The sequence below is a fragment of the Pteronotus mesoamericanus genome, unplaced genomic scaffold (assembly GCF_021234165.1).
Source record: "Pteronotus mesoamericanus isolate MK-2021 breed Mesoamerican mustached bat unplaced genomic scaffold, CSHL_Meso_final contig_199, whole genome shotgun sequence".
Classification (NCBI taxonomy): Eukaryota; Metazoa; Chordata; class Mammalia; order Chiroptera; family Mormoopidae; genus Pteronotus; species Pteronotus mesoamericanus.
In genome coordinates, this window is record NW_026555083.1 from 391,127 (window position 1) to 406,347 (window position 15,221).

The window sequence follows — 15,221 nt, forward strand, 5'->3', positions numbered from 1 at the left end:
GACCTAAGCCCCCACAAAACAGCCCGATTTAACGATGCTACTGGGAAGAGTCGACAAGCGCCACCCACTCATGTTCCGAGCGTCCTTCCAATCAGTGGTTCAGACCGCAGCTCTTTATAGCGAGCTGGCAGCCCCTAGGTATCAAAAGGAACCAGGATAGGATGTGAGGACGATCTGGCTGCGACATCTGTCACCCCATTGATCGCCAGCGTTGTTTCAGCTGATCTGGCTGGCTAGGCGGGTGTCCTCTCCCTCCCTCCCTGATCCACATGCGTCTCTTCGGAAGCTGCGCTCTCGGTCGAAGAGGACGACCTTCCCAAATAGAGGAGAGGACCAGTCTTCGGTCAAAGGTATACGAGTAGCTGCGCTACCCTGCTAAAACCTTCAAACAAGCTCCCGCCGTTCAAGAGAGACACGTAGATGCATTTTAGGATTTTGAATAAGTCATGTTTCAGGCACTTGATGTGTGGAAACAAAACTGACCCCGCTAACATTGCCTATGGAGATTAACTAAAAATAAAGGTCACCTTACTAATTCTGGCCCCCAAAGTAAGTAAAAGGTTGAGTGCTGGTATCTGAAGACGTGTCAGACTCGGGGTATATAAATCATGTGGGATGGTGTCATCGGTAAACGGGTACCCACCGAAGAGGGCGCCTAGCGGAAATCGAATGGACCAGCACCCTTCTCGCTGGAGAAAGCCCGCAGGACTTTCCACCCGGACCCCGTTTACTTTTGGGACTGGCCGTAGGTAAGTCTCTGCCGAACAAGTACGCGACCCAGCCTCCAAGTACGGCAGGGCGACGCTGCGGCTGTTGCCTTGGAAACCGCTGCAGGCGGGCGGACGTGTTCTAGCGGTTGCCAAGGGGGCAACTGCCAGGCTGAAGAGAAGCCTCAAGCAGAGCGTCGGGGAGGGGGCGGGGCCTGGGTAGAGTACCAGCTCTGATTGGCCGAGAGGTCACGTATCTCACCTCGCTTACCAATAGGAGCCCGGTCCGTTTTGCACGTGCGCAGAAGACCAACAGCCCATCTTGGCACTTGGGTGAGTTCTAGGACTCAGATGCAAAGAACAGCCGCCAGTGAGAGGAGGAAGCTCCATAAATTGAGCTACCCTGCAGATTCCTCTATGAGGAGTGGAGCGCCTCTCAGCCTTTGAAAACGAGCCTCCGCTGGTGGACGCCGCGATTGTCTTTGCTTGCTGAAGCTCGTAGGCAACGTAGTCCGAAGGGAGGGGGCGGGGCCTTAGGAGCAGGGGCGTGATTGGCGAAAACAGCGTCGCCAAGGTAACGCGCGGAGGGGTGGGCGGGGCGTCCTGAGAGAGGTGGGAGGGGCGCCGAGGTGCCATTGACCGGAAGTGGCTTGCGGGCGCGGTAGCTGAGGTGAGCGTGGGCCAGGCTGGGCTGGGCGCGGCTTCTTCCACCTCCCGGGACCCAGCCCCTCCTCCCTGCGCTCGCGAGCGCCCGCCGACCTCCTGACGTGCCGTGCGCTCCCCACCTCCGATCCTCTCCCACCCAGAGCATCGTTCCGCCTCCCCCGGGAAGCCCTCCCTTCCTCCCTTCCGTTTTTGGGAGACCGACTCGGGAGGCTGGTTTCGCGGGTCTGGCAGGTCCCCCGTGCGGGCGTGTTTCATTCCAGTCCCTCGTCAGGGTCACAGTTGCCGGCTCTCGACTCTGCGCAGTTCGTGGCTCCGCCGTGCTGTGCTTTTGTTTTTCACAAGCACAGTCCAGACGGTGCGAGTCATCCACAGTTCGCTGTGGTCGGCGAGTACAGAGCCCTGGAGTCCAGCCTGGACCGAGGGCGCCAACGCGCCCGTCCCAGTAACCAGCCCCTCCGGGTGACCACTTCAGTCAACATGTTCTGCCGTAGCCCAGCCTGGCGCCCCGTCCCACTGCTGCCCTTTCCCACCCTCATGGCTCCAAGCCTCCCTGTCCTCCTGCGCACTGACTGCTACCTCCCTCCTCTGCTGGACACTTCCTGCGGCTCCTCAGCCTGACCCAGGACGCCTGTCTCTCCAACAACCCCTGATGTCCCCAGATGTTGGCACTTTCCCGGAAGCTCCACTGGACAATCGGCCTCCAAGCACTTGTCCAAAGTCTGCCTTCCCCTGACGATGGCCTCTTGGCCCGTACCCTGACCCCTCTTTTCTGCAGGTTCTTCTTGGGGGCACCAAGAAGACTCCTGGCACAACAATGCCATCCTCACTGGGGCCCCCGCGCCTGCCCTCTGTGGACCCCGCGGCCAATCTAGAGGACCCTGAGGCAGCGCGCCTGCGCTTCCGCGGATTCTGCTACCAGGAGGTGGCCGGTCCCCAAGAGGCCCTGTCCCGGCTTCAAGAACTCTGCCGCCAGTGGCTGCGGCCCGAGGTGCACTCCAAGGAGCAGATCCTGGAGCTGCTGGTGCTGGAGCAGTTCCTGGGCTCACTGCCCGCTGAGATCCAGGCTTGGGTCCAGGGCCAGAGACCAGGCAGCCCTGAGGAGGCTTCAGCCCTGGTCGAGGGCCTGCAGCATGACCCTGGGCAACTGCTGGGCTGGGTGAGTATGGCCCGTTTGTCTTTAAGGAGGTACAGAACAAGAGTAGAGCTCTGGTGACTTCTCTCTTCCCTTCAGATCACAGCCCACGTCCTGAAGCAAGCAGCGCACCCCGCCGCACAAAAGGCAGAGGACTCATTGGGGAGCCCCCACCCTCTAGGGATAGTAGAGCCGCTCAGGGCAGCTTCTGGGGAGGGGCACCAGGATGCGCAGAGGAAGGGATCCGCCCGGCTCCGCTGCAGTGTGAAAGAGGAGCCTGATGAGGATGGGCAGGAGAGGGGTGAGAAGGGGGCCGCACTAGGCCAGGGGCTCCCAGTGGGAGTGCGGGTGTCCCCGGCGTCCTGGCGGGAGTGGGGGCTCAGGAGGGACTGCAGACGGCAGAGCAGGTCCCTGGGAGGCACGAAGAGAGTACGGGCTCTCTGAGTGCCATGTGGCTGGCACACACATGGCCCCCTGCCTGCTGGCAGAGGAGGGCCCTGGCGGCAGCACCAGCACCAGCTCATCGGGCGTGGCTCACATGGGCAGCCCTGACCCTTTCCACCTCACTTCCAGCACCTGCCAGTCCCCCACATCCATCCCAGTCCCAAGAGGGGCCAGCTGGACATGGGGAACCAGACTCTGCCTCCTTCCACCCACCCAGGATTCAGGTGAGCAGCCCCGGGTGGGAGGAGAATGTCCATGGTGGCCACTCTGCCTGCCAGGGTTCCGGGCTCCTAGGCCAGCCGTTCTTGTGCTCTTTGCTGCTCCGATTGGAGTTGGTACAGGGTGCCCTGCAGGTCCTGGGGGACAAAGGGAGACTGGCGGTCTCTGCAGTTGGGGAGGATTTTTGGAATCGGGTTTAGAGTGATGGGAGCTGTTAGGAGTCGGCTTCCTCTCAAAGAAGTTAGTCAGGGGGGTGCAGCTCCCAGCAGTCCTGAGCAGGCACCAGGGGATTCGCACCGTCCCTCGTGTGCAGATGAGGGGACAAGATGACCCGCCGTGGGTGGAAAGCCTGAGCCTCAACCACACAGCAGGCCGGTCTCCCCAGCACAACTGAGGTCAGAATGGAGAGGCTCTTCACAGGAAGTGCCGGCAGCCCCCCCTTTCCAGCTGCGTGTGGAAGCTCAGCTGAGGTCCTTCCTACCTGCAGTGCTCGCTTCTTGAGGTTGGGTAGCAGGGGTCCCATCCTCTCTCAGCAACTCTGCTCCTCAGCCACTTTACTCGAGTGTCCCAGTGGACGAGCTGGTTGGGATGAGCTTGGATGCTGCGAAGTGCCCCGGGCTCCCTCCACAGCCTGAGGCACAACAGGAAATGGAGGCGGGTGGCACAGAGGCTGTTCAAAGCCCCCTCACCTCCAGCAGCACCGCCCCAGCTGTGGCTCCAAGCTGCTGCCACCTCCCCTCTGGCTTGTCTGTGGGGACTATTTTTCCCAACCCAGCAAAGCCCCAACCAGAGGATGGGATTCTGGGAGGCGAGGAGGGCAGAGGCCCGCAAGAGCTCACCTCTCCACACGGAGAACCCAGCCCACCACCCCACCCACGTACATCACCTGCGCCAGGTGTGGCAGGCTGTACCTCCCATCGTGAGTCCTCCGGCAGCCAGGTACCCACATCCGGGACTGCTGACGGCTTTTTGCAGCTTCCCTGGAGAGGAGCCTGGAGTCCCCTGAGTCCCTTCATCTTTTGCTGGGGACACTCTGCTCAAGGCACAGGGATGGGGCCAGCCACATCCGTCCCTGACTCTGCGTCCCTGAAAGCCCAGGGGTCCCAGGCTCAGTCTGTCCAGCCGGAACGTGGGGTGGGGCAGCTCAGGGGGATGGGCGCTGGCAGCTTCCGCCAGGCGAGCCACAGGCTGCTCCCACCCCCTCACCGCCTCCCTCCTCACACCCTGTCTTAGCGTCATCTGAGTCTCCAGGGAATGAGGCAGTGGCCTGGGAAGGGGCGGGCTGGAGTGGAGGTCCAGGCAGCGAAGGGTCCCGTCCCGGCAGGAGGAGTGGGGGCTGCTGGACCCGTCACAGAAGGAGCTGTACTGGGACGCGATGCTGGAGAAGTACGGCACGGTGGTCTCCCTGGGTGAGCACCGGCCCCGGCCCCGCCCCCTCCCCTCTCCGCTTCCTGCACCTCGCCTTTCCCTGTGGGCCCCCGCCTTCTTCCTCCCCAAGGGGCTCCCATGCCACCCCCCAGGGCCCCCACCCCGTCCCTCCTTTGTGGCAGCCCCTCCCCCGCCCAGTGCCAGGACTGGCGCCTCATTGCCCTTCACCCCAGCAGGGTTACCACCCCCCAGGCCGGACGCGCAGGTCGAGTTGGAGCCTGGCGCACCGAGCATGGGGACAGAGGGCCCTGGAAGCCTCCGCCAGCGTGAGTGCTGCCCCGTGTGAAGCGGGCCGCCCGGCCTCGGGTGGGTGGGAGCTTGTGTGGCGCACAGACCGTGGGGCGGAGGGTGGGGCTGGGCGGGGCGTGGCGCACGGCGGGCCAGCGTCCTGGCGCCGGGGCCACTGGGTCTGCCGCGCGTCCTTTTCCCAGGAGGTGAGAGCGAGGGTCCGCCAGGCTGTCCCGAGTCCCCGCTGTCTTGGGAGGGCCCGTCTGGGGCCACCGCTTTGGTCCCGCCGCCGCCGGTGCCGGGCGCCGCGCGGAGCAAGCCCTACACCTGTGAGCAGTGCGGCCGTGGCTTCGACTGGAAGTCGGTGTTCGTCATTCACCACCGGACGCACGTGGGCGGGCAGGGCGCTCAGGCCCCGGCGCCGACCGTAGGGGGCGCTGAGAAGCCGCTGCAAAGTACCCGGGAGCCGGGCGCACTGCGCCACCCGCGGCGCGCGGCCCCCGCCCCTCGGAACTACGCCTGCGAGGAGTGCGGGCGCAGCTTCAGCTGGAAGTCGCAGCTGGTCATCCACCGCAAGAGCCACGCTGGCCAGCAGCGCCATTTCTGCGGCGACTGCGGCCGCGGCTTCGACTGGAAGTCGCAGCTGGTCATCCACAGGAAGAGCCATCGGCTCGAGGCCCCGTGAGCTGCCGGAGAAGGTGGACTCACCTTAGCGACTTCGTTGTCCTCAGGACCTGGACGCAGCCTGGAAGACTGGGAGGCAGTAGCGGGCGCTGTACTGAATCAGAGTTGCCAGGAAGGTCCCCTACCAAAAGCCACCTGGGAGCAAGAAAAGCAGCTGCTCCTGCACCCCCTCCACCCCCTCCCAGCTGAAGTGAGGCCTGGTTTGAATCCACCCCTGACCAGTGGCCCAAGGGGTGACTTCCAAGCTCAGATCTCCCCACCCGGGACACGCTGCAGGCTGACGACTTTTCCAAAACCTGGAACCTCCTTTGCCGTGAGTAGATTCTCAAAAACTGCCTCTTCCGACCTCCTGTGAAGCGGCAGGGTCCGGGGTCGGCATGTGGAAGGTGCAGAAAGCCCAGGAGAACATGATCTGTTTCTGTTTGCAGCAGAGGGAAGACTAATGGTCTTTCACACGTGTTGTGGGTTTTTAACGAATCCCACTTTTGCAGCCGGGAAGTCTCTGCCTAACGATCCCGATTTCTGGCTTCTGCTGGGCAGAAGGTCAGCAGTTCCGCTCCTCCTGCCTGGCAGCGGGCGCCACAGAGCAGCAAACCCATGAGAAGGTCCGGGGGCCCTGTTCCCACACTGCACGTGTCACTCTCCTGGCCTCGTTGTCCTTTGAGCTCTTGGGTCCCAGCTTCAGTGGGCACTAGGGGACTTAACATTTTAAGCGTGGGTAGACAAGGGTGGCCTCGAGAAAAAGGGCCGCAAACATGTCCCCGAGGCCATGCACACCTGCAGGCCAGGACTGTGTCCCCACAGCCCACACAGTAGGTCCGTCGGTCACAAAGTCAGAGAGCGGAAGATCAGCTGCCTGCTGCCCATGGGGGTGCATCTGGATTCCTGGGCAGGCATGTGGGACTTCGTTCAATGCACTGTATTAGTTTCCTGTTGTTGCTGTAACCAACTTGGTGGCTTGAAACAAGACAGATTTATTCTCTCATGACTGTGAAATGGGTTTCACTGGGCTAAAATCAAGGTGCCATGAGGGCAGGCTGTTTGGGGAAGCGCTAGGGGAGACTCTGTTTTACTGCCTTGTCCAGCTTCCCGAGGCTGCCGCGTCCCTTGGTTCGTGGCCCCGTGTTCCCCCTGCAAAGCCGGCAGTGGTGGTGAACTCTTTCTTATGCTGCCGTCTCTCTGGCTCTGATCCTCTCGCCTCCGCCTTATAGTGACCCTTATGGTTGTATCTGGGGCTCACCTGTAATCTGTGGCAGTGTCCCTTTCTCAGGACCCTTAGCCGTCTTTTCTGCTCCCACCTGTACACTTGGTTCATCTGCAAAATCCCTTTTGTGTGTGAGATAACACAGGTTCACGGGATTAGAACGTGAGTGTCTTTAGGGCCATTATTAAGCACCCTTCTCCATCTCCTTCCCCTTTTGAAAATAAGGCGCTTCTTTAAAAAAGAGAGAGAGAGAGAGATTTTATTTATTTTTAGAGAAGGGAAGGGAGGGAGAAAGAAAGAGAGGAAGGGGAACATCAACCTGTGTTTGCATCTTGCGCGCCTCCTACTGGGGACCTGGCCTGCAACCCGGGCCTGTGCCCTGACCTGGGAGAGAACTGGAGACCTCTTGGTTGGCCTGATGACGCCCAAGCCCCTGAGCCACACCAGTCAAGGCGAAGCTTTTAATTTTTACTCTGTAGGCATCAGTCCAGTAGCCATATTAACTGCTTTCTTGTTATCCTTGCAAAAAGTTAGGTACACAAGGTGAATTGATTAGGCCCAAAGGTTATTATGCTTTATTTATGTATTCATTTCTAGAGAGGGAGGAAGTGAGGGAGAGAAACATCAATGTGTGAAAGACCCATCAATCGGTTGCCTCTTGCACACCCCCAGCTGGGGGACCTGGCAACCCCAGCGAGTGCTCTGGGAATCGAACCAGTGACCTTTTGATGTGCAGGCCAGCACTCAATCCACTGAGCCACACCAGCCAGGGCTTTTTTTTTTCTTTCTTTTTTAAACATTTATACGGCTTCACACATAAGACGTGCAAGGTAGTTCCTCTGACATTTCAGCTTCATGCTAAAGTGCCTCCCTTTATTATTTACTTTCTGACATTGGGCAGCACTGGGCCCTGCCCTCCAGCCGTCTCGTTGGCTGGCCAGATGTTCAGAGTCTCCAGGTGCCCTCACACAGGGCCTGGTACATCTCCTGTGTCAGGGGCCGGAAGGCCTGGGCCTGGTTGTCCAGCACAAACACTGCGTCAGCAATGGCGCCCACGTCGAAGCCCTCACGCACCAACTGGGACTTCACCAGTTTGAAAGTGCTCGTGATCTCCAGCGTGTCCTGCAGGGGCAGGGGCCGTAACTCCGACTGCGGCTCGCACGGCCCAGACCGCCCACCCACCCACGACTGACACCCTGGGCTCACCTGGATACGGACGAAATGGGGGACAGCGTAGGCAGGCAGCCAGGTGCGGACGTGCTGGTACAGCCTCTGCCCGTCGAAGGCCCGGCCAGGGACCAGCTGCACAGCGGCCATGCCCACCTTCCCCTCACACCCTGAGAAGCACACCAGTCATTCCCCGCCGACCCTTTCACCTGGCACAACGCTGTTCACTGGCTGTGCCCTGGCGGCTCCCCCGCGGCTCACATCGCGTGTAAAATGAGGTGGGCCTTGCGCACCTGGCACGGACACGCCGTAGACGTTCACCTCCTGCAGGAAGTCCACGAGTGACAGCACGCCCTCCACCTCCCTGGTGGACACGTTCTCGCCCTTCCATCTGCGGGGAGTAGCCGGGCTTGTGACCACGCCCCTGAGAGCGGCCGGGCCCCGCCCCTCTGGGGCCCGGAAGTCCCGCCTCTCTCGTCGGCCTCCCGGGAGGATCAGGAATCCCGGGCGGCCCCGCGGTCCAGTCCCGCCCCCAGAAACCCCGCCCAGAACCGGAAGGTGTCCCCGAGGCGGTCGCAGAAGTAGAGGAATCCTTCGCGGTCCATGGACAGCACGTCCCCGGAATTGTAGTAAACATCGCCCGGGCGCCGCACGTTCCGCACCAACTTCCGTTCCGACTGCTCCCGGGGCCCGCGGTAACCCAGGAAAGGGTGGCGGCCTAGCACCTGAGTCAACAGGAGCCCCGGCTCCCCTGGGGGCAGGAGTAGGGGTTGGGACATTAACCGGGGGCAGGAACCCCCGAAGCCCAGCAGCCTTCCGCCGGAGATTGGCGACAACGGTGAACTCCATCACCCAGGAGCCGGCCGGAGAAGAGGCAGAGAAAGACCCAGAGATAGAGGCAGGGCGATCCGGACACGGAAAAGACAGACCCCGACACGGGGCAGCAGAAAGTGAAAGACAGAGAGAGAAGGGGGCATGGGAAGCCCATTAAAAATAGGAAACGGGACAAGGAACAGAGGCAAATGGTGGCAGGAAGGAAGAAATGTGGCCAGGACCTTGCAAGGGCCCAGGAGAGAAGACGGTAGGAGAAGGCAGAAGACAACAAATTGGTGCCTGGGCGGACATGGCTTCCACAGAAAGCTTGAGGGTGCAACTCCAGGGGACACCCAGCAGACAAAAGATTGAGGCAGGAAAGTCCGGCAGAGCCGAGGAGCCGAGAGGCAGAGGGTCCCGGATGGTGGTCGCACGGGCTGGGCACGCAGCGTCCGGGGTCAGAGCTGCGGACACCAGCACAGGGCACCGGCCTCAGGGCTTTGGGCGGCCTGTTCCAGCCAAGGAGGAAACGGGGTCCCTACCCTTCCCACACCCAGGGAAGGTTCCCCAAGCCCTGTACCTGGACCCACAGGCACACAGAAGCCTGCTCTGTCCCTCACAGGCTCGGCAGCCTCCGTGTCAAACTGTACAAGCTCGAAGGGGGACAGCATCTGAGTGGAGGGTGGGGAGCTGTCAGCAGAGGTCCTGTGCACCCAGTTTCGATCGAGGTCACTGTCATACCCCAACCACTCACTCGAAGGAAGCAGCTTGTCTTGCCCACGGCCCCACAGCGTCCTGGATAGTTCACAAAGCCAGTGTTGCCTTCCGTGGAGCCATAGATTTCCAAGATCCGAATGGGACCAAAGCGTCGCTGGAAGGTCTCCCACACATCTGCCCGGAGTCCGTTGCCCACCGCCAGGCGGACTGTATGTGTCTGGTCCTCTTGTCGCTGCAGATGCCCCAAGAACAGTGACAAGGGGGTGCCCTGGAACCCTTTCCTGGAAGGGCTATCTCTGGTCCTTCCTGAGGAGTTAGTTCCCTGGCGGGCGATGAGGGGTGTATACCTAGGGGATCTACCAGTGGTTCTTACTTGAGAGTAGTTACCTGGCATCTGTACTTAGAGGGTGACCTGAAGATATTACCTGGAGGCAGAGGGAGTTACCGGGCGGCCTTACCTGGAGGGATACCTAGGGCGACTGGAGGCCTCGTCTTGGGTCTTATGTAAAGATACATACCTGGAATATTTATCTGGAGGGGTAACTTGGGGACCTTTATCTGGAGGTAAACTGGGAACTGATTTGAGGCGTCATCTTGGGAGTCACCTAGGGGCCTTACTTGGGGGTAGTTACCTGGAGACTTTCCTTGAGGGCTTGCCTAGAGGCTTTATCTGGAGGGACACCTGGGGACCTTGCTTGGACACAGTTACCTGTGGTCCATACCTCATTGCTCTGTAAGGATGAGGCTGGCTCCCGTCTAATTAGTTTGCCCTGAGCCACACCGTACTGTAGACACATTACAATAGGCCTACAATATATTTAATTCCCACAGTCCCCCCCTTGAGATATTCTCCCTGTTTTCTCAATGAGGACACTGAGGCTGACAGAGGTGAAGTCACCCGCCCAGGGAAGCACAGGTGATCATTGAAGAAGCTATTCTTGGAAACCTTGTAGGGGACCCACTGTATGTGGCTCCTGTCTGGGGTGTTTTACCTGAGGTCCCTTGTTTGGGACCTGTACTTGAGTATACCTTAGAGCTTGCCCCGGGCTGACAGCTGGGATTTCATACCTACGGCGTTCCCCCTGGAACCCGACCTTCGTGTCTCACCTGGGGAACGTTACACAGGTACCGCAGGATCTCTCCCACATACTGGATCACAGTCACATTGTGCCGCCGACAGTCATCCCAGAAGCAGGAAGCAGAGAACTTGGGGGCCAGGACACAGGTTGCTCCTGGGAGGCAGGAGAGAAATGAGTTTCAGGTCACGCTTCTGAGCCACTGCGAGGGGCTGCTCCGCTCTGAGGCCCCGGAAGCGCAGGATGGTCCTGGGCTCATCTCTGTGTCCCTGGCCCAGCCAGGACTCCCTCCAGGAGAAAAGCCTAGGCAGGCCTGGGTTCAAGTCCTGTGTCCAGGTTGTGTGGAAAGCTTGGAGCCTCGTGCAAAGTGAGTACTGCTAAATAAGGGCTATGAAAATTAATCATTTTTTGTTATGATCAGTGTTTTATGAATGTTTAGCTGGGCAAAAGGAATGGTTGGTAAATGGGTGGATGGAAAGGCGAGTGGGTGGATGGATGGATGTTTTGAAGGATGCTCACATGGATCAATTAATTTTAAGGGCCACTACACTCACCCCAGGAAAGTGAACCCTCCTTTTCTGATTCCCTTCTCTACAGCTGTCTCTGTAGAGGGTGCTCTCCCCCAGCTCAAGCCTAATCCTCAACAGAAACCTGTAAGCAGAGCATCATTATCCCTGCATCCAAAGGGACAATTGCTTGTGTGCTTGGTTAGTGACAGGGATGTAAAATATAAAATGGGTGCCAGCCAGCCCTGGCTGGTGTGGTTCAGTGGACTGAGCACTGGCCTGTGGACTGAGGGGTTGCTGGTTCTATTCCCAGTCATGCCGTAGGCCTGGGTTGTGGGCCAGGTCCCCACTTGGGGGCGCACAAGAGGCAACCTATTGATGTTTCTCTTGCACAGCGATGTTTCTCTCCTACTCTTTCTCCCTCATTTCCCTTCTAAAAATAAATAAATACGTACAGTTGCCCTGGCTGGTGTGGCTCAGAGGATTGACCACCGGCCTGTGAATAAAAGGGTTGCTGGTTTAAATCCCGGTCAGGGCACATGTTCGGGTTGCGGGCCAGGACCCCAGCTGGGGGTGCTTGCGCGTCAACTGATCCGTGTTTCTCTCCCTCTCTTCCTCATTACCTTCCCCTCTCTCTAAAAGTATGTAAATAAAATATTTTACAAAATAAATAAAATGGGTGCTGGGACCTTGAAGGTCATCAAGAGCTAGTAAAACTCGGGGTAATGTTGGTAGAGAGTTTTCCAGTTAAAGGTCTCAGAGCACCTCAGGCTCTCCAAGTTAGGATAACAGTTATGAGCGGCCTCCGATGTGATGAATTGGGAAGCACAATGAACCTTACCATGGTTCTTGCCACAAGTAATTGAACTGAATCTAACAACATCTCTAGAGAGAATTTCCAGTCTAACAGGAAACACAGGGAAAGAGGAGCAGAGACCACACGATGACAAGACTCCCTGTAAGACGTCAATTTGACAACTGGGAACCTTGAACATGAAGTGAGCATCAGATGATACTAAAGAGTTGCTGTTCATTCTTTCTATGTAAGAGATACATACTGCAACGGTTACAAGCGCTCTAAACTACTCCAGAGAGGAATTCCTATGAAATAAAACTGGCAACATGTTCGCAGTTGTTGGGGCTGGGTGCGGAGGAGGCCATGGGAAACTTCATCAGAAGGACATGCCGTACTTTTATATATGTTTGAAATTGTGATTTAAAAAGATACTGTTTTTTAAAGATTTTATTTATTTAGAGAGAGAGAAGGGGAAGAGAGGGAGAGAAACATCCATGTGTGGTTGCCTCTTGCGCGCCCCCCGCTGGGGACCTGGCCTGCAACCCAGGCACGAGCCCTCACTGGGAACCCAATTAGCAACCTTTCCGTTTGCAAGCCGGTGCTCATTCCACTGAGCTACACCAGCCAGGGCGCAAAGACAATAGTTCAAAGAAAAAGAAATGGACTGGGGAGAGGTCTGCAGGTGCATTCCTCGTCAGATGTCCAGCGAGACAGCACGATGGAGCGCTGGGTGAGAATCTCCTCCCTGGGACAAGAGCTCCTATGAGTGACCTCACACCAGGTCTTGTCACCTCCTGACTAAAACAGCCTTCAGGGACTCTCTGGGTGTCCCAGCCTCTGTGCGGGTACTCCTGGGGCTCTGCTCTGAAGGGAAGACCCAGGGTGCTGGGTAGCCTGTGAGGCCTTGTCGCCCTCACATCCAGGCTGGCAGCCCCCTGCGTTGGAGCGGTCATCAGGGAAGGGCTTACCGAGCTCCAGGCAGCCGAGGACCCCAAGGACAAGCCCCGCCGCATGGTACAGAGGCAAGACTGTGTAGATCACATCACGCGCGGTGACCCCGCTCAGATACAGCATCCTGTTCAGCTGTAGCGTCCGCTCATGCGTGACGATGACGGGCTTCGGGAGCCCTGGAAAGTGAAGGCGTGGGGAGCGTGGGTGGCAGGAGGGCAGCATGCAGGGCTGGGTCGCCACGGTCAGGCCCGCCTGGTCCTCAGGAGCTGGTCAAGGGTGGGGATTTGCAGGGCAGTGCAAGCGGGTCGGATCGGGTGTGGGGTTCAGAGGTGGAATTGCTGTGTTAGGGTTTCAGCGGCTGTTTGCCAGGAAGACTGAGGACTCTGGCAGTCGCCACTCAGATCACATTGGTCGGGGCAGAGTTCAGGCCAGATTTCACAATCAAAGCACAGAGTGGGTGTGGAAGGTCAAGCTTGGGGTCAGGTGAGCGTGAGAGTTTAGAGGTCGGGGCTAGGGCTGCTGGGTGCCCTCACCGGTGGTCCCTGAGGTGTAGATAAACAGGGCAGGGCTCCGCAGTGTGATCCCAGCGCGCAGGTCAGCAGGCACGGGGTCCGGAGACGCAGTGTCCAGGGTGGCCCCCAGCGCCCTCACCCCCGGCGTTGGGGAGGAGAGGCTGAGGTAGAAGCAGCGGACGTTCTCTGCCTGCAGCTTGGGAAGGATTTCCTCCAGGTTCTCCTGGAGGTCTGCAGGGAGGTGCCAGAGGAGAAACTGAGGCAAGGTCCGCCTTGGATTTAGGGAGGGGAGACCCAAGTCCCAGAGATGGGGCAGAGGAGCTCACTGCCAGTCCCAAAGGACGCAGCCAGCAGCCAAAGTTTCTGTGTTCTGTAAAGAACCCCAAGAGTACTGTATTTTGCTGTGTATAATGCTCACTTTTAGCCCAAATTTTTGAGGGAAAAATAAGGATGCACATTTTACATGGGTAGTACTAACTCCGTATCTACTTATCTATGTTTTTAATTCTTTTATTTATGCTTATGTGTTTAAAGTGTAACTCTAGAAAGCAATAACGATATCCGTAAACAAAATAATACCCCGGAATATGATAATCGGTTTGATTTCTAAATATGAATAAAAAAGTGAATTAAATATTAAAACGAAAGATTCTTTTTCTTGAAAGTTTGAGCCGAAAACGTGGGTGCGCATTACACACGGCAAAAGATTGAACTAGCCCTAGTTGGTGTGGCTCAGTGGATTGAGCACCAGCCTGCAAACCAAAGGGTCGCTGGTTCGATTCCCAATGCAGGGCACATGCCTGGGTTGCAGGCCAGGTCCCCAGTAGGGGGCGTGCAACATGCAACCACACATGGATGTTTCTCTCCCTCTCTCTCTCCCTCCCTTCCCCTCTCTAAAACAGAAAATCTTAAAAAAAAAAAAGATTGAAATAGCCCTAGTAAAGAAAAAGCAGAAACACCTCTGGTCCCCTCAGTATTTACAGTAGAGTTCCAACAGCCTGTGGGGTGAGCCGGGAGGAAGGAGCTCCCTGCCTAGCCCCCACTCGGGCCCTCTGAACAGCAGTCCCCGCCTGTCCCCTGCCCCATCTCCTTCCGTCCTCGGGGGTCCTTACCTGGGTCCACCACCAGCACCCGAGCCCCGGAGCTCAGCACCGCGTGCACCAGGGGCGCCCCGCGGATGTGCGGGTTTATCCAAGCCACCGGGCAGCCCAGTTTGGCCAGTCCCAGGCACAGGCCCAGAGCAGAAATGGACTTGGCGGGCAGCACCAGGAGAGCGGCGGATTCCCTGCTCCCCTCGCCCGCGAGGTCGACCAGCTCCGCCTTCAGGGCCCACGCTGCCCGGCAGGCCTGGGCGTCCAGCTCTCCGTAGGTGACCGAGCGACTCCCGGGACCGGTCCACACTAAGGTCACATGGTCCGGCTGTGCACGCGCCCGCCGCTCAAAGGCATCCACGAAGGTTTCGGGGGGCTTGCGGCTCAGGCGCGCCCTGATGTCCAGGCCCATGCGGAGGAGCCTGACGAGGAAGGCCATGTCGGCTGGCAGCCAGCGCAGCCCCGGGGGTGGCCGTGCGGGCAGCAGAGCCAGCACGAGCGCCGCGGCGGCCAGACTCTGCCAGGGGGGCATCCAGGAAACGAGCCACGGCCGCGCCAGCGCAGCCAGGCCCACCAGCGCGCAGCAGGCGGGGTCCCCCAGGACCCAGCGCAGTGCCAGGGCCACAGCCGCAGGCCATGCGGACGTCCCCAGGCTCAGCAGCAGCAGCAGCAGCAGCGACAGGCGCGGCCAAAGGCCCATCGCACCAGCTCTGTGCTCAGAGAAGTGCGCACGGACTGGTCGCCCGCGCGCCGCGGCGGCCGCGACTTTGGCCCCTGGCGGAGGCCCAGGCTGTATTGACTGTGGTGCTACCGGTGCCAGGACTCTGCTGCCAGCCCTTCTCCTTATGTCTTTATTATTCTTTAATTTTATTTTTTTTTA

General features: G+C 58.8%; 2 protein-coding genes across 2 annotated transcripts; one reads left to right on the forward strand and one right to left on the reverse strand.

Annotated features, from left to right (window-relative positions):
* Window positions 1–2,172: 2,172 nt before the first annotated feature.
* ZNF446 (zinc finger protein 446) lies at window positions 2,173–6,465 on the forward strand. Its single transcript, XM_054567843.1, has 6 exons — window positions 2,173–2,529; window positions 2,605–2,806; window positions 3,079–3,173; window positions 4,493–4,577; window positions 4,770–4,862; window positions 5,028–6,465. Exons 1-6 carry the CDS (start codon window positions 2,188–2,190, stop codon window positions 5,507–5,509), a joined length of 1,299 nt encoding a protein of 432 aa, XP_054423818.1. The 5' UTR covers window positions 2,173–2,187; the 3' UTR covers window positions 5,510–6,465.
* A 546-nt stretch (window positions 6,466–7,011) lies between these two features.
* On the reverse strand, window positions 7,012–15,056 carry SLC27A5 (solute carrier family 27 member 5). Its single transcript, XM_054567812.1, has 10 exons — window positions 14,363–15,056; window positions 13,272–13,481; window positions 12,756–12,914; window positions 10,517–10,641; window positions 9,447–9,641; window positions 9,273–9,363; window positions 8,432–8,630; window positions 8,173–8,270; window positions 7,919–8,049; window positions 7,012–7,834 (listed from the first exon to the last, which is right to left on the reverse strand). Exons 1-10 carry the CDS (start codon window positions 15,039–15,041, stop codon window positions 7,658–7,660), a joined length of 2,064 nt encoding a protein of 687 aa, XP_054423787.1. The 5' UTR covers window positions 15,042–15,056; the 3' UTR covers window positions 7,012–7,657.
* Window positions 15,057–15,221: the final 165 nt, after the last annotated feature.